General features: G+C 38.2%; 1 protein-coding gene across 2 annotated transcripts in view; it reads right to left on the bottom strand.

The window, feature by feature from the left end:
• Positions 1-385: 385 nt before the first annotated feature.
• LOC148068037 (uncharacterized) overlaps positions 386-22,832 on the bottom strand; it is a 38,090-nt gene continuing 15,643 nt past the window's right edge. For both annotated transcript variants that reach the window (XM_087804769.1, XM_087804771.1), the window contains 8 exons: positions 21,260-21,360; positions 21,045-21,186; positions 17,304-17,393; positions 13,450-13,476; positions 12,672-12,689; positions 7,463-7,579; positions 4,889-4,948; positions 386-4,818 (listed from right to left, as the gene is read on the bottom strand). In XM_087804769.1, the coding sequence (XP_087660895.1) occupies positions 4,787-4,818; positions 4,889-4,948; positions 7,463-7,579; positions 12,672-12,689; positions 13,450-13,476; positions 17,304-17,393; positions 21,045-21,186; positions 21,260-21,360 (587 nt within the window). In that variant the 3' untranslated portion in view covers positions 386-4,786. The remainder of the gene's footprint in view (positions 4,819-4,888; positions 4,949-7,462; positions 7,580-12,671; positions 12,690-13,449; positions 13,477-17,303; positions 17,394-21,044; positions 21,187-21,259; positions 21,361-22,832) is intronic.

Genomic DNA, 22,832 nt, shown 5'->3' with positions numbered 1-22,832 from the left:
TTCATAAGAACTTCATAAGAACTTCATAAGAACTTCATAAGAACTTCATAAGAACTTCATAAGAACATTATAAGAACTTGATAAGAACTTGATAAGAACTTGATAAGAACTTGATAAGAACTTGATTAGAACTTGATAAGAACTTCATAAGAACTTCATAAGAACTTCATAAGAACTTCATAAGAACTTCATAAGAACTTCATAAGAACATTATATTGCCGAACAGGTTCCTTCGCATACGTTTCTTCCGTGACTCCATCAATCAATGGCTGCCATAAATACCTGACATTTGCATTCGTTCCTAATGAAGCACGTGTTTCTCTCGCCTGAGTTTACGAGCGTTCCTGCGACAGCAGCTGTTGAAAGCACACGAGACGACAACACGCCCACGAAAACTCTTTTATTGACTCCTCCGACATTATTTACACAATTAGTCGAAACCCGGAGGCGACAGTTGAAAAAAAAATCACATTTAAATAAAATCCGATGGTGAAGGTCAGGATGGAACTAAGCCTGGAACATGTTTACAAGATAGTGCTTCTAGAAAGTTACAAAAAACCTGCTTGTTTTCCTGCCAACCTCTTTCTTTTCATTTTCCTTCGTCCAGAATATTCCAGAGCGACACTTGAGAACCGACACTTTTCAAACCAAACAAAAATTCAGTTTAATTCAAGCTCGGATCATTCGTTCCAGTGATTTAGTGTCGCGATGAATCCGAGTCACAGTTTTCTTTGGAGGAACGTCACAGTTTCAGTCTGGTACGAAGTGGTCCGGGTACTAGTTTGGGTCGTTATCATTAAAGTAAGTAATTGTAGTGAGGTGTTGATGACGCTTCATGAAACAGCTGATGATGTATCGTGAAACAGCTGATGCTGTATCGTGAAACAGCTGAAGAAGTGACATGAAACAGCTGATGATGTAGCATGAAACAGATAATGATGTATCAGGAAACAGATAATGATGTATCATGAAACAGCTGATGATGTAGCATGAATCAACTGATGATGTATCATGAAACAGCTGATGATGTATCGTGAAACAGCTGATGATGTAGCATGAAACAGATAATGATGTATCAGGAAACAGATAATGATGTATCATGAAACAGCTGATGATGTAGCATGAATCAACTGATGATGTATCATGAAACAGCTGATGATGTATCGTGAAACAGCTGATGATGTAGCATGAAACAGATAATGATGTATCATGAAACAGATAATGATGTATCAGGAAACAGCTAATGATGTATCATGAAACAGCTGATGATGTAGCATGAATCAACTGATGATGTATCATGAAACAGCTGATGATGTATCAGGAAACAGCTGATGGTGTATCGTGAAACAGCTGATGGTGTATCGTGAAACAGCTGAAGAAGTAACATGAAACAGCTGATGATGTAGCATGAAACAGCTGGTGTAGTATCATGAAACAGATAATGATGTATCAGGAAACAGCTGATGATGTATCATGAAACAGCTGATGATGTATCATGAAACAGCTGATGATGTATCAGGAAACAGCTGATGATGTATCATGAAACTGCTCATGATGTATCATGAAACAGCTGATGATGTATCCTGAAACAGCTGATGATGTATGGGGAAACAGCTGATGAAGTAACATGAAACAGCTGATGATGTATCATGAAACAGCTGATGATGTAGCATGAATCAACTGATGATGTATCGTGAAACAGCTGATGATGTAGCATGAAACAACTGATGATGTATCATGAAACAGCTGATGATGTATCGTGAAACAGCTGATGATGTAGCATGAAACAGATAATGATGTATCATGAAACAGATAATGATGTATCAGGAAACAGCTAATGATGTATCATGAAACAGCTGATGATGTAGCATGAATCAACTGATGATGTATCATGAAACAGCTGATGATGTATCAGGAAACAGCTGATGGTGTATCGTGAAACAGCTGATGGTGTATCGTGAAACAGCTGAAGAAGTAACATGAAACAGCTGATGATGTAGCATGAAACAGCTGGTGTAGTATCATGAAACAGATAATGATGTATCAGGAAACAGCTGATGATGTATCATGAAACAGCTGATGATGTATCATGAAACAGCTGATGATGTATCAGGAAACAGCTGATGATGTATCATGAAACTGCTCATGATGTATCATGAAACAGCTGATGATGTATCCTGAAACAGCTGATGATGTATGGGGAAACAGCTGATGAAGTAACATGAAACAGCTGATGATGTATCATGAAACAGCTGATGATGTAGCATGAATCAACTGATGATGTATCGTGAAACAGCTGATGATGTAGCATGAAACACTGACTTCATTTTGAAACACTACTTAATGTCAGTATCAGTTTCAAAGATTTAATTGAATGAGTAGATCAGAGAGTGACATCTAGTGGTCATTCTAAATGAAGACACTGTATCGTGATACACCAACATTGGTTTCGTGAAGCCTTATCAACACATCATTACTTTTTTACGAAGCTGAAGTAGTTAAAGTCGTGGACTTGTCGAACAAAAAGAAACTAGGTTTAGAATCTTCAGTGTGAGTTTTTTAAAGGCATCAGTGGTTTCGCTTTATTCGGTGCATTTTATGTGCTTTCTTAAGAGACCACAGGTTCTACTTCATTTGGTGCTCGCCCTCTAACCACTCCGCTATTGGTGCCTCGGGGTTAAACCAATAGCGAAGCGGTTAAAGGGCTTCGCACCAATTCGTAGAACCTGAGATTATGATCATAACTCAGGGTTATAATTTTCCCATCATGCAACAGGAAATAATAGGTTTTAAGCACACTTTTGTTTAATCTAAGGTTTAGTCCAGTTGATCAGCAAGAAGACTTTAAATCCACTTGTTTAGTTGTTATTCCTGTTGTGTTTTGTTGTGTTTGTCAGAAACTCGTGGCTGGATCACAGTGTCGTCACGTATCAGTCACAGCTCATTAAAAAACTCTCAAACTTTTCTTCAAGCAGGCGTCCGGCCCTCAGTTGAAAAAGCAAGAAGTTAAAAAAAACATCACAAAACGTTGATATTTTTAAAGGCAAGACCTACAGTCTCTGTCGTGTATTGCAGCTCCTCACTACAGCCCTAAGTCTAGACCCTGTTTCCAAGAGAGAGAAGGCAACAGGCGCCGGACCAACAAGGCAACAGAAAGACATTCATGTTTTGTGCTACAGCGGAGGGAAAAAAAAGGCTGTTTTTTTCTTTAGCTGCTGTTTCTTCTGAGGCAACGATAACCACAAAAATACCACAGCAACAGTTTCCGAAGACAATCAAGAGTCAGGACGCGTGGAGCGAAACATGTTGCTAGCGAGGAAATACAAAAGAATCTGAAGCGGAGAAGCTTGACCGACTGAAAAAGACGTGATAGTTGTTGAAGAGAAAAATATATATGGAAGTAAATCAGTGGAATAAGAAAATTGAATTTATCTCAAATTTTTTATTTACATTTTTTTTAATTAACTTCAAATTCAGTCATTTCTATGTTTAAGTTTGAATTGATTATTTTGATTGATTGAATTTGTTTATCGAAGGTGAAATTACCTTTTATTTATTCATGGAATTTAAAAGTTTGAATTTTCTTTTTTTTTACATAAAGTTTGATAAAGTTTTTTGATATGTTTGTTTAAGCATTAATTAATTAATTTAATTGTTTAAATCATTTGTATATTGAAAGGTTGAATTCGTTTTTTAACGTTTTTACGTATATTTGTAATAATTAAATATTAAAATGTTTTCAAAATTTTAGTATTATAGATATAGAGTTTAATATTTCAATTTGATTTGTTAAAAAATAAATGTATGTTTTAAATCCGCAGTCTTTTAAATTCCATATAAATGTTGGTGTAAAAGTGTCACCAGACAAAACCAACAGAGCACCGAGAACTGGATCCAACGTTCAGCCAATCATGCGACGGAGAGATGATCATGTGACTGTTGGATTAGTGGATTGAATTCTTTGAAAAGATATTTCAATGCAATTCAAATTTTATCCTGTTTAAAAAACAGCTGTTATGCTGTTAACTTTCCCTCAAATGTGTAAAAGATGTTTTTAAAAACACACTTTCACTCGTTTGTTGTGTATCTGTGTGTATCGTCTGCGTTTAAATGTAAAGTAAATGTAATACTTTGTGTACTCGACATCCCTCTTTCACGTCTTCCGCACCGGTCAAGCTTGGCCGCCCAGCCAAGGCACTAATAATGTTACAAAAAAAATGGACTAGCGTCACAACGTTGACAAGGTCACACAAACGCGTCTCCACCGGCGACAAGATCGAACAAATGTGTTTTGTCAACACCTTTCCCTCACGGTGACTCCACGTGTTCATCAGACGAGGCTCCGAAAATATTGCTGACTCATGACAAGTGGTCGCACCCCAACAGGACACTTTCCTCAGGTCGCAACCCTTCAAAAGAAAACACACACACACACAGTGACATCGAAAACACACACGTGGAATACACAACTTTTCCTTTGGAGCCTTTGATTGAGGAGCCGCTAATACGTGGTAAATACGTCACGATATAAAGATACGACGACTTTAATATCACTTTTGTTTCTTTGTACGGACGAGAATTTGTTCGTTTTTTTAGGGTCTGGATTTAAAAGTAGAAAATGTTCCGACGCACTCGCGCGCACAACGTTTAAGAAACACTCGGCCTCAAGCACACACACACACGCACACACACACAGTAACACACAGCCCAGGTCAGGGGCCTCACAGCTGGTTGGCTCCGGTGGGAGCCCGATGATGATGTCATCAGTCTGCTTGGACGTCGCTTCTCATTGGTTGGAGTTCAACAGGGTGCTGAGGACTGCGGGGGGGCAGCAGAGGGGTTATTACTTCGGGTTCACGACGAGTGGCGTCGACCATAGTCTTCGTACCCTGAGGGTCCGACTGAGCTTCCACCGCGTCCGCCTTCCGTGCAGCTTCTGCGTCGGGTTCTGCAGGAACATGAGGAACATGATGAACATCAGGATCATCAGGAACATCAGGAACATCAGGAACATGATGAACATCAGGAACATCAGGAACATCAGGAACATCAGGAACATCAGGAACATCAGGAACATGAGGAACATGAGGAACATGAGAAACATCAGCAACATCAGCAACATGAGGAACATCAGCAACATGAGGAACATCAGGAACATCAGGAACATCAGGAACATCAGGAACATGAGGAACATCAGGAACATGAGGAACATCAGGAACATGAGGAACATCAGCAACATCAGGAACATCAGGAACATCAACAAAATCAGGAACATCAGGAACATCAGGAACATCAGGAACATGAGGAACATCAACAAAATCAGGAACATCAGGAACATCAGGAACATCAGGAACATCAACAAAATCAGGAACATCAGCAACATCAGCAACATCAGGAACATCAGCAACATCAGGAATGAGGAACATCAGGAACATGAGGAACATCAGCAACATCAGCAACATCAGGAACATCAGGAACATCAGGAACATCAACAACATCAGCAACATCAGGAACATCAGGAACATCAGGAACATCAGCAACATCAGCAACATGAGGAACATCAACAACATCAGTAACATCAGGAACATGAGGAACATCAACAACATCAGGAACATCAACAACATCAGGAACATCAGGAACATCAGGAACATCAACAACATCAGGAACATCAACAACATCAGGAACATCAGGAACATCAACAACATCAGGAACATCAGGAACATGAGGAACATGAGGAACATCAGCAACATCAGCAACATCAGCAACATGAGGAACATCAACAACATCAGGAACATCAGCAACATGAGGAACATCAACAACATCAGGAACATCAGGAACATGAGGAACATCAACAACATCAGGAACATCAGGAACATCAGGATCAATCAATCAATAGAACTTTGATCGATGGGAACTGATCAGGAAATATGGTTTGAATAATAATACACAAGGTATTTGTTTCTCAGGAGACGCTTGTTTTTACTGAAGTATTTCTGACGCTGAACAAAAAAACACGTGTTCGGAACCAGAACATTGATGCGTTAACAAGGTCGACACTTCAGAGCACATTTTAATAAATAAACTAAATAAAAACCTGATATAAAATGAGGTAAAACATGTAATTAAAAACGATTATATCTCATGTTTAAATAGAAAAAAAGTGTATCAGTGTCAAATCAAAACATTTAATGCTTTAATTTAACAATTTAAATATTTAAATTTTTTTTTTTTTTTTATTAAAAAAGCTACTCAGACTCTCAGCCAATCACGCGACGCACAGATGGTCACATGACTCATCTTTTGGTTCTGTCCTGTCGTCAATTAACATTTTTTTTTATTGAATTTAAAAGATACAAATAAAAAAATATCGACTTTAGAAGCGGTTGTTTTTTTTTCAATTACTGGAATGACAATATGAAACTATTTGTAAAATAAAAATTGTAAATATTATAAAATAATACAATTAAACCTTTAAATATATATAATCTTTAATTTAATTATTAAAATATATGTATATATATAATACATAAATGCTTGATAAATATTTAAAATGCAGTTTTGAAATGTTAAAAGTTTTAAAATGTTAAATTCATTCTATATTCTGATATCATTTCATTTATTTTCAGCATATTTAACTCAGAGTTAAGTGAGAAACTTGAATTTGTTGGAAACATAATTTAAACAAAAGTTAATTTTAATTAACATTTTGTCGAATAAAACATGTTTTACATTTAAATAATGTCTTTGTACTATTATTTTTCACTACATATTTATAGCACAGGTTATAAGAGACTCAAAACTCCATCACAGTTTGAAAAACATTTACTCGGCGAACTTTAACAGGAAGTTTGACTCTTACTTTTTATTCTTAGAGGTTTTATTTTCCTTAATTATCTCCGTGTTTGTCCTCCTTTTCCCATCGTCATTCCTTATCTTATCTTAAACACTAAAGCGTCTTCATAGCTCACCAACATGAACATTTAGTTTCATGAAGAGCCTGTGTAGAAAATTCCTACATCCCAGAATTCCAGTGGATGTTATCACGAGGCAGGAGGTAAGCGAGGCCCTCGAGGGACATTAAAGCTCCTCCATGTTTACACCGTCAGTACATTTACGGCTTAACTCGTGTCAACAAACGAAGGAACAATGAGAAAAAGGGAAACGTTTTTTTTCCACGACACTGACTCAGCACCTGAGCAGACATGTTGACCGTAAACAAAGAGTCGCTGAAGCAGCAGCAGTCGACCCGGACTGACAACATCGAGGGGGGGGTTGACCTTAACTACTTGAGCTGGAGACCGACCGTCAATTACCGCAGGTAAGATGGACTTAAGGTTCAAATCCCGCCGAGGCTTCGCTAAGAATTTCCCCCCGAAGGCTCGGACGACCTTTTTTAAAATCCGGACGGGCGACATTTGAAGTGGTCCACGGAGTGATGGACGCCATCGGTCTGAAGGTTTACCCTGATTGTTGCTGAAGCACAGCTTCTTCTTCTGATAGACCACGAAGCCGCTGACCGACCCGACGGCCGCCAGGATGATCCCGCTCAGGACGCCGGCCAACGGTCCAGATCCCGCCTCTGAGGAAGGACACAATAATGAGCATTTCTTTTTTTTAATTTGTTGGGACTTTAACAGTGTCGTAAATCACCTGGTGCTGCTCTGTTGCCGTGGCAACACAAATAGTTTCAATTCTTGAGTAAATACCTGTTAGTGAGACTCTCAGCACTTTCCCTTCTTTTCACCAGTAAATAAACAAAAGGTATTTAAACAGAGATTAGACTTTAATGAGGTTCATTTATTCAAGTGTTTACATAATTATAATTCTGAGTGAATGTATAATTATTTAAAGCTAGTATTATTTATTAAACACAATACTGTGTTGATATTCAACAACACAACAAACATTTAGTTTTACTTAAAAATGTAGCCATTATTTCTATTTTTCTACTTTTAAATCATATTTTGTTTTCATTTCATTTCTTTTGCTTTTTATTTCAATACAGTGTGTACATAATTAAACAATGAGTTTCTTAAATTATAATTAACATTATAATACATTATAATAATAACAATATTCACAGTGTTTCTTCATTTTTGTGTAGCAATTAAACTTATTAAGCACTAAACTAAAAGGAAGAATGAAATCCTGCGAGATCCTAGCGATGACTGAGGACGAGAGGATACAGTGATGACTGAGGATGAGAGGATACAGTGATGACTGAGGATGAGAGGATACAGTGATGACTGAGGATGAGAGGATACAGTGATGACTGAGGATGAGAGGATACAGTGATGACTGAGGATGAGAGGATACAGTGATGACTGAGGATGAGAGGATACAGTGATGACTGAGGATGAGAGGATACAGTGATGACTTAGGATGAGAGGATACAGTGATGACTGAGGATGAGAGGATACAGTGATGACTGAGGATGAGAGGATACAGTGATGACTTAGGATGAGAGGATACAGTGACTCCAGCAGCTTTTAAAGCTGATGTTTGGACATATTTTGGTTTGAAAACAACCACATGACTCTTGACGAAGTCGTAACTGCTTTCATACTACACTTATATACTTTTAACTACACTATCACAACACCAGAGTCAAGTACTGGACAATACTACACATATATACTTTTACCTACACTACCACAGCACCAGAGTCAAGTACTGGACAATACTACACATATATACTTGTTACTACACTATCACAACACCAGAGTCAAGTACTGGACAATACTACACATATATACTTGTTACTACACTATCACAACACCAGAGTCAAGTACTGGACAATACTACACATATATACTTGTTACTACACTATCACAACACCAGAGTCAAGTACTGGACAATACTACACATATATACTTTTAACTACACTATCACAACACCAGAGTCAAGTACTGGACAATACTACACATATATACTTTTAACTACACTATCACAACACCAGAGTCAAGTACTGGACAATACTACACATATATACTTTTAACTACACTATCACAACCACAGAGTCAAGTACTGGACAATACTACACATATATACTTGTTACTACACTATCACAACATCAGAGTCAAGTACTGGACAATACTACACATATATACTTTTAACTACACTATCACAACACCAGAGTCAAGTACTGGACAATACTACACATATATACTTTTAACTACACTATCACAACCCCAGAGTCAAGTACTGGACAATACTACACATATATACTTTTAACTACACTATCACAACACCAGAGTCAAGTACTGGACAATACTACACATATATACTTTTAACTACACTATCACAACACCAGAGTCAAGTACTGGACAATACTACACATATATACTTGTTACTACACTATCACAACATCAAAGTCAAGTACTGGACAATACTACACATATGTACTTGTTTCCACAGTATCACTATATATCGTATCGTTGGCCCTGTATCGTAATACGTATTATATTATCAGATTCTTGAGAATAAACACCCCTTATCATTATTAGTAATTATAATTACATATAATAACTCTACACTTTAAAGTAATTATTTAATGATTGAATAAGATTCTGGATGTTTTGAGTCATGAAGTAAGAAATGTTACAAAAATACAATTTGCTGACTCGGCTCTTTTTTAGATCTTGACTTGAGCATCTCAATAATGGAAGAGATAAAAATGGTGAAAATTAGCGCAAGAAAGAGTGAGTAAGACTTCTGGGTGTGTGTGGACTGATCTGATGGGAGATAAGGCAGGACTTGTTGTTGTGTCGAACTCAAACACACAGAATATTAACAACAATGTAGTAACTGCTGGTAAAACACTGACTCTACTCTCAAAATACACTTGTTTTCAGTTCAGTTGTTTCAGGATCATTTCATCAAAATTCTTCATTTCATCATCTTTCGTTTACAGTTGAATTATTTACATTTTATGATTCCATGTTGATCTTTGTGTCCTTTTCTTTGTGCTATTTCCTTTGATTTATGTTCTTTAAATTTGCACTTTGTCATCCCTTGCACTTTGGTCTTTTTTATTTGCACTTTGTTCTTGTTTTTATGGAACTAGCGTCTGCTCAGTAGATCTCCAGAAGGATTAATAAAGTATATCTAATCTAATATAATATAATCTAAATTGCTATTAAAGTTTAATTCAGTAAAGATTATTGTGACGTATCTTGTGAGTATAGTGGAAGTATTTCAGTGTAATCAGAATATTCAATGGTGGAAATAAACAATTAAAATGTTGAACTTTAACTCGATTTAACCAACATTTTAAATGTAAAGATTAACATTTCAATATAGATATATTTCCAGAGACGACTCTAGCATTTTGTAGAATAAAACATTTTACATTTAAATAATGTCCATGTAGTTTTATTTTCCACTACATATTTATAGGACACCTTAGGAGTCAAAGTCCATCAAGGAGCTAAAATATTGTTGCAGTTAAAAAACATTTACTCAGCGAACTTTAACAGGAAGTTTGACTCTCACTGTTTTCTTTATTTTCTTTAATTATCTCCGTGTTTGTCCTCCTTTCTTCCAACACTCCCATCAATGACCTTCAACATTAGTTTGACTCTCATCGCTTCTGTATTCCTTATCTTATCTTAAACACTTCAGCGTCTTCATAGGTCACCAACATCAACATTTCATTTCATGTAGATCCCGGTGGGCCACGTAAAATGAGCTGGGGGACCACATTTGGCCCCCGGGACTCGTATAGAAATTCCCACATCCCAGAATTCAATTTGATAATTCTTCTTACACGACACGAGGAGGTAAGCGAGGCCCTCGAGGGACATTAAAGCTTCTCCATGTTTACACCATCAGTACATTTACGGCTTAACTCGTGTCAACAAACGAAGGTTGTTGTGTTGTTTCTTGCGGGCGAGTTTCAAACTTCTAGAGAGAGTGCAAGTAAGGTGGCCACGCAACTGCCTGTCTATAAAATCAACCACATTTGTGAAGCAGGACTGAAGCCTAATTCTGAGTAAATGTATTATTTAAAGCTAATATTATTTATTAAACACAATACTGTGTTGATATTCAACAACACAACAAACATTTCTTTTTACTTTAAAAATGTATCCATATTATTTTTCTACTTTTAAATCATATTTTATTTTCTCTGTAGTTTTATTTTGCTTTTTATTTCAATACAGTGTGTACATAAATAAACAATGAGTTTCTTAAATTATAAATAACATGTAAATATTCACAGTGTTTCTTCATTTTTGTATAGCAATTAAACTTATTAAGCACTAAACTAAAGGAATAATGAAATCTTACAAGATGCTAGCGATGACTGAGGATGAGAGGATACAGTGACTCCAGCAGCTTTTAAAGCTGATGTTTGGACATATTTTGGTTTGAAAACAAATGAAAGCAGTTACGACTTTGTCAAGAGTCATGTGGTCTGTAAATACTACAACACCAGAGTCAAGTACTGGACAATACTACACATATATACTTGTTACTACACTATCACAACACCAGAGTCAAGTTCTAGACAATACTACACATATATACTTGTTACTACACTATCACAACACCAGAGTCAAGTTCTAGACAATACTACACATATATACTTGTTACTACACTATCACAACACCACAGTCAAGTTCTAGACAATACTACACATATATACTTGTTACTACACTATCACAACACCAGAGTCAAGTACTAGACAATACTACACATGTATACTTGTTACTACACTATCACAACACCAGAGTCAAGTTCTAGACAATACTACACATATATACTTGTTACTACACTATCACAACACCAGAGTCAAGTTCTAGACAATACTACACATATATACTTGTTACTAGACTATCACAACACCAGAGTCAAGTACTGGACAATACTACACATATATACTTGTTACTACACTATCACAACACCAGAGTCAAGTACTGGACAATACTACACATATATACTTGTTACTACACTATCACAACACCAGAGTTTGAGATAGTTTAAGTAAGGTGGCCAGTCAACTGCCTGTCTATAAAATCCAGCACATTTGTGAAGCAGGACTGAAGTGCAGACGTGGGTGGTCGTCACACGAGGTGTCCGGTGTCCGCCCAGTTTGACCCGAGAAAGAAAGTAAACCCTTTAATTGTCTACAAGTGACGGCCTGAGGCTCGAGAGCCGCAATAATCTTTCCATCCTGGGATTCTTTGAGTATCAGACGTTTCTAACGCCCACTCCTTCATCTGTGGAGTACAGGGAGGAGATCCAGGACAGGTGTGGAGGTGTTGGGAGGTTGACGTGCGAACAGAGAATGAGTAAAAGCGAGTAAAGGTTAGTAAAGAAGGAGGGAGCGATGACTCAGAGAACATTCACTCCAGATGAATTTAAAAAAAAAAGACGTGAGTCACGGAGTAAAGAGGCTGAAATTGAGGTGAGTCGGTGATAAAGTGCAGTAGTTGAGGACGTGTGTGTACGTGTGTGTACATGTGTGTACACGACACACAACCTTTACCCGACGCTTTTATGTTCAGAGATTATTTTGTAGCAGTTCAGCTCAATATTCGTTTGTACGACCAAACCTTTACCTTCAGTTGGTCACGTCAAGCTTCACGACTAGACTTAGTAATAGTAATAGTAATAGTAATAGTAATAGTAATAGTAATAGTAATGAAGAAAGATGGTGAACTTACCTTTGGTTTCAGGTTTGTCTGTGGAAATAAAAAAAGAAAAACGTGTTAATAACATGTAATAATAATAATAATATTAAAAAAACACATAAACTTATCAAATTACATGTATTATTTTAGCAAATACAATAATAATATATTTAATTCTAATCATGATACATTTTATATGTTAAGTTGACAGTATACATTCATTATTTAATTTACTTTTTTAAATATTATTACAATAAATTGTATAATTGATCGTTTTTTTTTTACATTTTTGGTTGAAACATTTGATTTTTATAAGTAGTTTTTGTTGTTTCTCTTTTTTGACAAAAAATAAATAAATAAATGGTTTAATTTGTATTGCACTTTACATTTGATCAACAAAGTGCTAAAGTTTAAAACAGGATAAAGACATTTATAAACATGACAGTTAATAAAACACATTATTAAAGGTTTAATCTTTGCCTTCAGAAAAACAAAAAATTCAATATATAATGAGTAAGATAAAAAAATATAAAAAAGGATTTCTTTTAGATCAATTCAGTCTCAGCATCCCGTCGGGAACGGAAGTTGCATTTATTGCCTTTAAAATAAAAAAAGGATCTCAAGATCCACAATGGACTCGTCAAAGTGGCGTTTGGCAAGAAAACAAAGGAGACAATTGACAGGATGCATTTCCTGTGGATCAACATCCTGGCAACGCTGTCGTGGACGTGCCAACCTCTTCCTGTTTGTGCCGCTGCTTTCAAAGAGGCTCGACTTCTAAACAGATCACATGTGACCGACAGCTTCTTACCTTCGCCCGTGGCTTCGGCAACATGCACTGAGGACGAGAGACAAACACGTGATTAGAAAATTCCACAAGATGAAAAAAAGGAGAATCATCTCGAAACGATCGTTATCTCTTTAAACCTGTAACCATTAGACAAGTTCTTTCTTGCTGCAGCTTCTCACTCGTGGTACTTTAATCTCACAAACATGTGGTTTCTTCATTTTCATTTTCAATATTTGTCGTAAACATCTCTTTGCTGATGACACGTTGATATTTACTTCTGTACGACACCTGAGGACTCGTCACTATCTCTAGATTACATCAGAATAATCAATACAACAGTAAATATCGCTATTTTTTACAATACTGTATTGGTATTCAAATTTTAATTTATTATTTTTTATAAATTTTTAGCTTTTAAAAGTTACAGTCATATGTAAATATTCACATAGTTTGTTCATTTTGGTGTTGTAATTCATCCTCCGGCCTCTAGATGGCAGCTCGGCAGCTGATGAAAGAATGAAATCCAGCGAGATCCCGGCGATGACTATTGTTTTTGAACATTATTTATTTTAGTTTTACTTCAACAATCAGAAGATGTCACTTAAAGTCAGTGTCCCCTTAAAAGAAATGATCCAATCGCATGTAAATCAATCGTAGCCAATGGTATTGTGAGATATTGCTACAGTCCTAGATTGTGTTCAGTTTGTGCTGCGAAGCTTTGGTACCAACAGAACGAGACTTAAACGCAGCTATATGTTGATTCTTGAAGTCGTTTAAGTACAGAAGTACATTTGCAACTTTGTCCCTAAATTTCGGCTAAATTTAGAGACGACGGTAATTATTATATCAACTAGTGATGTGTTGATGAAGCTTCATGAAACAGCATGGTGTGTCATGATACGGTGTCTTTATTTTACCACTAGATGTCACTCTTTGCTTTATAATATTTGTCTCTGATCTATGTATTCAGTTGAACCTGGTATCATTTTTAAACTGTTTCATGAAACATCATCAGCTGTTTCATGATACATCATCAGCTGTTTCATGATCATCATCAGCTGTTTCAAGATCATCATCAGCTGTTTGATGATCATCATCAGCTGTTTCATGATAAATCATCAGCTGTTTCATGATACATCATCAGCTATTTCATGATACATAATCAGCTGTTTCATGATACATCATCAGCTGTTTCATGATACATCGTCAGCTGTTTCATGATACATCGTCAGCTGTTTCATGATACATCGTCAGCTGTTTCATTATACATAATCAGCTGTTTCATGATACATCATCAGCTGTTTCATGATACATCGTCAGCTGTTTCATGATACATCGTCAGTTGAGTCATGATACATCATCAGCTGTTTCATGATACATCATCAGCTGTTTCATGATACATCGCCAGTTGAGTCATGATACATCATCAGCTGTTTCATGATACAAAGCTGTACTTTCTAAAATCAAGTAGAATTTCTTGAAACCTTGTTCAATTTTTCTCCAATTTATAGCAACATATTTCTACACACAAATCCTTAGAAATACAAATAAACACTCAAAATGTTCACAAAAACATTCACTACAAACATACTCTATATTCACATATATATGTAAAAACAAATGTCAACAAAAACCTTCACTAGAGACTTTTTGACCATTAAACAATCTTGTAGTTTCACTGAACTTAATATTTTAATACTTTTATAGTTTATAATACTTTCACTGTACACACGACAGATGTCGATGCCGTGATACATTCATCACAATCATTCTTATAGAACTTTTAAAGCTTTTCTTCCCTTCGACGTCATGATTAAACACATTCTTTACTATATGTTACACAATATATTCTAGCAGAGCTTCCCAGGGTCTGTCAGTAGATCACCGTGACTCACGAGAAGAAGATATCAACGGTTCAGACGATAGTAAACAGACATGAACGTATACACACACGAGACGCTTCAAACCCCTGGAGGCGAGTAACGTTCCTGCCTAAACTGGTCTTGAAGCAGCGACACACACACACATCAACACAAACACACTTAATCGCGGCAGCTTCTCCCCCCAACAATGGAGTCGAGTCCCCGAAGTCCGTCCAGAAGATCGTCCCACGACCACGCACGGAAAAAATGTGATATCTGGAAATAGCTCGGGACACGCCCTCCATCTGCGCTTTGATGTGTCGTCCAACATCTTATCGGCCTGTCCTGTCCCGCCCGTGACATCACGCTCGGCCTGCGTCGACACGACAAATCCACTAATAACAGAGCGCGGGAGTCGAACCCTCGGCAGATTATAACGATTAAAGTGACCCGGATGACTCAGCTTTCACGTGCGGAATAGAAAGGTGAGCGAAGCCTCGCCAAGAGAAAACAATCTCTGGCTTCCCGTCGCTGTGTCACAAACGCCCGCAGGCCGGTGATTAAAACTTTCTAAACAAGTGAAGCAACTGGTCTCGGTTCGTGGGAAATTGTGCAGAAGGACGGATTTAAGTGTCTTTGTGATGGTTTACACTATATTTAAAGTGGTAGTTTCACTCGCTTTCTACTCTCGTGTCGACTAATGTTGGTTAATGTGTTCTTTTTAGAGTTCTAGACAAAAATGTTTGTTCATTTTAATGTAGCTCAGTTGTCTTCGTCTTCATCTTCGTCCTAAAAGACACTCGAAAACATTCAAATACTTTAATATTGCTCGACTGTAACGTCTGGTATTGAAGCCTCGGCGAGAAGAATTGATCAGAAAATAATGAAACAAGTCTATATTTTTACACTTGAATAGACTAAATAAAATGTAAAAAATAATAAATGCAATAAAATATAATAAAGGACTTTATAGGATATTAACATGGAAGTGTAAATGTAAATAAAAAAAAACAAAAACAAATTCAATAAGAATAAAATAACAAGTAAAATAAGAATTAAATAACAAGTAAAATAAGAATAAAATAACAAATAAAATAAGATTAAAATAAAGAATAAAATAAAGTATTAAATAACAAATACAACTACAAATTAAATAACAATTAATTTAAAAAAAAAATAGAATATAATAAAAAATAAAATAAGAATAAAATAACAAAATAAATAAAGAAGAAAAGAATAAAATAAAATAAAATAAAAATAAAATTTGAATAAAATAACAAATAAAAAAAAGAATTAAATAACAAATAAAATAAGAATAAAATAGATTAGATTAGATTAGATTAGATTAGATTAGATTAGATTAGATAGACTTCATTAATCTCTCTAAAGATGTCCTTTGGGAAATTGTGTTTCCAGTTCACAGCAGACGATAGATTTATAAAAACAAGAACAAAGTGCAAATAAGAAAACAAAGTGCAAGGGATGACAAAGTGCAAATATAAAGAACAGAGATCAAAAGAAAATAACACAAAGAAAAGGATACAAAGATAAGTTAGAATAACATAACAATAACATGGCCCGTGAACCAAAAAAAACATAATAAAGTCGATCTAATCTAATCTAAAGTTTGATTTAGTACTTGTGATCTGAAGTGTTTTAAAAGTACTTTTGAAAAATATTTTATTATTATTAACAAGATCTATATGCTGATTTTGACTATATATTTTGGTGTTTCTTCTGCTGAAAATGGTTTGTTACTATTCAAGAATTTGGTGAGAAATGTTCCCACCTGGGGAAAAACATGATTTGTCATCAAAAACACATTATTCTTCACATTAATATTCCTGTTCTTGTGCTTCGGACCGTGACTCCCACGAGACTACGAGGAAGATGGAAAGTTCCACTTCAAAACAAATGCATTTTCGGCGAATTCCCCTGAAACTGAACACCCTCTTGACGAACATGCTTTTCTCTCGGAACCAAAGGCTACTTGTGATATTTTTAATAACTCACAGCCGGATCCAATTTGACTCCTCCCCGACTTGGAGCCACTGGAGGGCTCGCCACCGTCCACCAGAGCGTCCTCCAGGTTGAAGCCCCGGCCTGCAAGAAATGATGGAGCTTTAAGAACCATTAGGATTATTAACGCATCTGTCGGCGCGGAGTTGTGTTTCTGATGGCTGGAGGCCGTCGCCTGGGGATCAGATCTCAATAGAGAACAGGCCCGGTGGGTGTGACACCGAGATCTTGACGGGTCTGAGGAAAGAACATTATCCTTCAGAACCATCCCTTCGCCAGAACTCTATCCTGGACTGCAGGGCAAACGACTGGAGTGAGTCAGTGTTGAGAACAGTCGTGTGTTCGCCTCCTTTTTATGCAAATAAAGTATTTTTCACGATGTTAGAAGTCGATTATTTTCATTACTCTGGATGGAGGGACGATGAATAAGTTCATATAATGCTATTTTAACTTAAGTTCATTTATTTTTTAGTGTGTGTTGCAGGCATTATGTCTCTTTATGCTGATGACACGTTGCAACAAACACATACTTTGTTATTTACTGCGTCTGTACTTTTCTCACAGATCAGCATCAACACCTGCTGCTGCAGAATCTTAAACATCCTCGTAAAGAGACTCATGACTGACGCATGCAGGGAGGACGTCCGGAGCAGAGCGACACCAGTACTTATAGACGAGCAACACCAGTACTTCAGAAAGTACTTCAGAACACCAGACTAGAGTGTGAGCGACAGATGAGCAACACCAGTACTTATAGACGAGCGACACCAGTACTTCAGAAAGTACTTCAGAACACCGGACTAGAGTGTGAGCGACAGATGAGCAACACCAGTACTTATAGACGAGCGACACCAGTACTTCAGAAAGTACTTCAGAACACCGGACCAGAGTGTGAGCGACAGACGAGCGACACCAGTACTTCAGAAAGTACTTCAGAACACCAGACTAGAGTGTGAGCGACAGACGAGCAACACCAGTACTTATAGACGAGCGACACCAGTACTTCAGAAAGTACTTCAGAACACCGGACCAGAGTGTGAGCGACAGACGAGCAACACCAGTACTTCAGAAAGTACTTCAGAACACCAGACTAGAGTGTGAGCGACAGATGAGCAACACCAGTACTTATAGACGAGCGACACCAGTACTTCAGAAAGTACTTCAGAACACCGGACCAGAGTGTGAGCGACAGACGAGCGACACCAGTACTTCAGAAAGTACTTCAGAACACCAGACTAGAGTGTGAGCGACAGACGAGCAACACCAGTACTTATAGACAAGCGACACCAGTACTTCAGAAAGTACTTCAGAACACCAGACTAGAGTGTGAGCGACAGACGAGCAACACCAGTACTTATAGACAAGCGACACCAGTACTTCAGAAAGTACTTCAGAACACCAGACTAGAGTGTGAGCGTCAGACGAGCGACACCAGTACTTATAGACGAGCGACACCAGTACTTCAGAAAGTACTTCAGAACACCAGACTAGAGTGTGAGCGACAGACGAGCAACACCAGTACTTATAGACGAGCGACACCAGTACTTCAGAAAGTACTTCAGAACACCAGACTAGAGTGTGAGCGACAGACGAGCAACACCAGTACTTATAGACGAGCGACACCAGTACATCAGAAAGTACTTCAGAACACCTAACCAGAGTGTGAGCGATAGACGAGCGACACCTGTACTTCAGAAAGTACTTCAGAGTGTGAGCGATAGACGAGCGACACCAGTACTTCAGAAAGTACTTCAGAGTGTGAGCGATAGACGAGCGACACCTTTACTTCAGAAAGTACTTCAGAACACCAGACCAGAGTGTGAGCGATAGACGAGCGACACCTGTACTTCAGATAGTACTTCAGAGTGTGAGCGATAGACGATCGACACCAGTACTTCAGAAAGTATTTCAGAACACCTAACCAGAGTGTGAGCGGTAGACGAGCGACACCAGTACTTCAGAAAGTACTTCAGAGTGTGAGCGATAGACGATCGACACCAGTACTTCAGAAAGTACTTCAGAGTGTGAGCAATAGACGAGCGACACCAGTACTTCAGAAAGTACTTCAGAACACCTAACCAGAGTGTGAGCGATAGACGAGCGACACCAGTACTTCAGAAAGTACTTCAGAGTGTGAGCGATAGACGAGCGACACCAGTACTTCAGATAGTACTTCAGAACACCTAACCAGAGTGTGAGCAATAGACGAGCGACACCTGTACTTCAGAAAGTACTTCAGAGTGTGAGCGATAGACGATCAACACCAGTACTTCAGAAAGTATTTCAGAACACCTAACCAGAGTGTGAGCGGTAGACGAGCAACACCAGTACTTCAGAAAGTACTTCAGAACACCAGACCAGAGTGTGAGCGATAGACGAGCGACACCAGTACTTCAGAAAGTACTTCAGAGTGTGAGCGATAGACGAGCGACACCAGTACTTCAGAAAGTACTTCAGAACACCAGACCAGAGTGTGAGCGATAGACGAGCGACACCAGTACTTCAGAAAGTACTTCAGAGTGTGAGCGATAGACGAGCGACACCAGTACTTCAGAAAGTACTTCAGAGTGTGAGCGATGAACGAGCGACACCAGTACTTCAGAAAGTACTTCTGAACCAGACTAGAGTGTGAGCGATAATGCGACTGCAGACGAGCGTCCGGAGGAGGACGGTAAGAAAACATGGCTCTGAGGTCATTTTTGGGGAGCTTCCAGCTCTACCACCCTGAAATGATATACGGGTCCGAGTCCCGCCTCAGAACCTGCCAGAACAATCCCAGTCCTTCAGCAGGAGAACACACATGCAGGACCGCAGGGAGGTGCAAAAGAAAGCAACATATATCATGAGACGTGTATTTGTTTTAATAAAAGGCACTTGTTTTGTGGATGATTCAGGGGTCAGGGGTCAGAGGTCAGGGATGCGTTCAGGTGGGAGAGTCTAGGGCGCGGCGGGAGAGATGGTTTACGTTGTTTTAAGTTATGAAGATCCCAACATTGTTGATGTTCTCCAGCTGCTCGCAGAATATATATTTGTATATAGTATTCATTTTATAACGTCCTGCGAGTTTAAGACTTTGTTTTGACTTTTTGACTTTGTTTTGTTTGTTGTTTGAAGAGTTTTAGCCACATTAGCAACACTCACTTCCTTGTTTTAGCTACGTCATGCTAGCAGCTACATTCAACCAAATGAGTTCTATTTTAAGTGTAATTATCCACAGCTAGCAGCTAGTTTTAGGTAAACGTACGAGTCTAAAATCTCCATAAGAAATATATTTAAGTTTCCATTCATCAAAGAAACAAACGAGGAAACAAATGGTTCAACCTGAATGTAAATAACTGCTCATGATTTGTCGATATAAACGGTTAAGCTAACCCGATGCTAACGTGCGTCAACTTCCTTTTTATTGTACGGTTTGAATCTGTTTCCTCGTAGAGATAAAGTCAAAGAACGTGTGAATTATAACTTGTTTTTTTAATAACCTTTTAAGATATTAATACGTTTATCTTCATCTTCTGCTAGCTAGCTAGCTAGCTAACAGGCTAGCATCAACGCAGTGGAGAAAATAGTATAAATAGTTACTTAAGTATGACTCATGATTCTTTTGTGTGTGTTTTCTACATGTATTGTTTAATTCTGATCAATTTCTGGAAGGTTCTCTGGTTCCCTTGGCAACGGATGAAAATGATGCTGGTTCAGAACCGACAGATTGAAACCGTGGGCTTCAGTGAGTCTCACCTGTCGGGGCCAAGTTGCTCGAGTCCTTCACGACATCCGGAACCGGGTCCGCGACTCGTCTCGTGGTCTTGTTGTCGCCGGGCGGGTCGGTGGGTTTCTCTGCCGCCGGACCCTCCCCGGGCGCCGCGGCTCCGGGAGCCTCCTGGTCATAATGTTAACGTGAGCTCAGTTGTGCGTCAGTTGTGCGTCTGTTGTGTTGTTGTGTCGACACCCACCTCCTCTTCGACGGGCGCCAAAGTCGTCGCCGGTTCTTCCTCTGGTTGTGGAGTCTGTGAATCCTCTGGCGCAGGAACCTCTGGGACAGGAACAGCTGGAGCTGGAGGTTTTTAAACAAGTCGTTACTTTTAAAAAGTATTTTTGTTGTTGCCATAGAGACGTGGGATCGTTCCTATTGGTGGAACATCTTCTGGTTTAATCTCACTGATCTCACTCACTTAGGTGGGTTTAACAAACAGGGCGCGGCTCATAATGCCTGCTTGACCTTTGCTTTAACCTTTGACCTGCCAAACACAACTTTCTACGAAGCTGCTTTTTGTTTGACATCATCCAAGTCTTTGAAAATTATTTAACGCAACTAGTGGAGTGATACTACGAAGCATCGCGGAATAATACTACGAAGCCTCGCGGAATAATATTACGAAGCCTCTAGGGATTATACTACGAAGCCTCGCGGAATAATACTACGAAGCCTCGCGGAATAATACTACGAAGCCTCTCGGAATAATACTATGAAGCCTCTCGGAATAATACTACGAAGCCTCTTGGAATAATACTACGAAGCCTCTCGGAGTAATACTACGAAGCCTCACGGAGTAATACTACGAAACCTCTCGGAATAATACTACGAAGCCTCTCGGAATAATACTACGAAGCCTCTCGGAATAATACTACAAAGCCTCTCGGAATAATACTACGAAGCCTAACGGAATAATACTACGAAGCCTCTCGGAATAATACTACGAAGCCTCTTGGAATAATACTACGAAGCCTCTCGGAGTAATACTACGAAGCCTCACGGAGTAATACTACGAAACCTCTCGGAATAATACTACGAAGCCTCTCGGAATAATACTACGAAGCCTCTCGGAATAATACTACAAAGCCTCTCGGAATAATACTACGAAGCCTAACGGAATAATACTACGAAGCCTCGCGGAATAATACTACGAAGCCTCTTGGAATAATACTACGAAGCCTCATGGAATAATACTTCAAAGCCTCACGGAATAATACTATGAAGCCTCTCGCAATAATACTACGAAGCCTTGCAGAATAATACTACGAAGCCTTGTGGAATAATACTATGAAGCCTCACGGAATAATACTTCAAAGCCTCACGGAATAATACTATGAAGCCTCTCGCAATAATACTACGAAGCCTTGTGGAATAATACTATGAAGCCTTTCGGAATAATACTACGAAGCATCTCGGAGTAATACTACGAAGCCTCTCGGAATAATACTACGAAGCCTCTCGGAATAATACCAAAAAGCCTCACTGAGTAATACTTCAAAGCCTCATGGAGTAATACTATGAGGCCTCACTGAGTAATACTATAAAACCTCACTGAGTAATACTACAAAGCCTCATGGAGTAATACTATGAGGCCTCACTGAGTAATACCACAAAGCCTCACTGAGTAATACTTCAAAGTCTCATGGAGTAATACTGTGAGGCCTCACTGAGTAATACTACAAAGCCTCTCGGAATAATACAACGAAGCCTTTCGGAATAATACTACGAAGCCTCTCTGAATAATACTACGAAGCCTTTCAGAATAATACTAC

The sequence above is a fragment of the Callionymus lyra genome, chromosome 12 (genome assembly GCF_982586985.1).
Source record: "Callionymus lyra chromosome 12, fCalLyr1.hap1.1, whole genome shotgun sequence".
NCBI lineage: Eukaryota > Metazoa > Chordata > Actinopteri > Syngnathiformes > Callionymidae > Callionymus > Callionymus lyra.
Note: the sequence above shows the minus strand (reverse complement) of the source record. Positions and strands in the feature narration are given on the sequence as shown.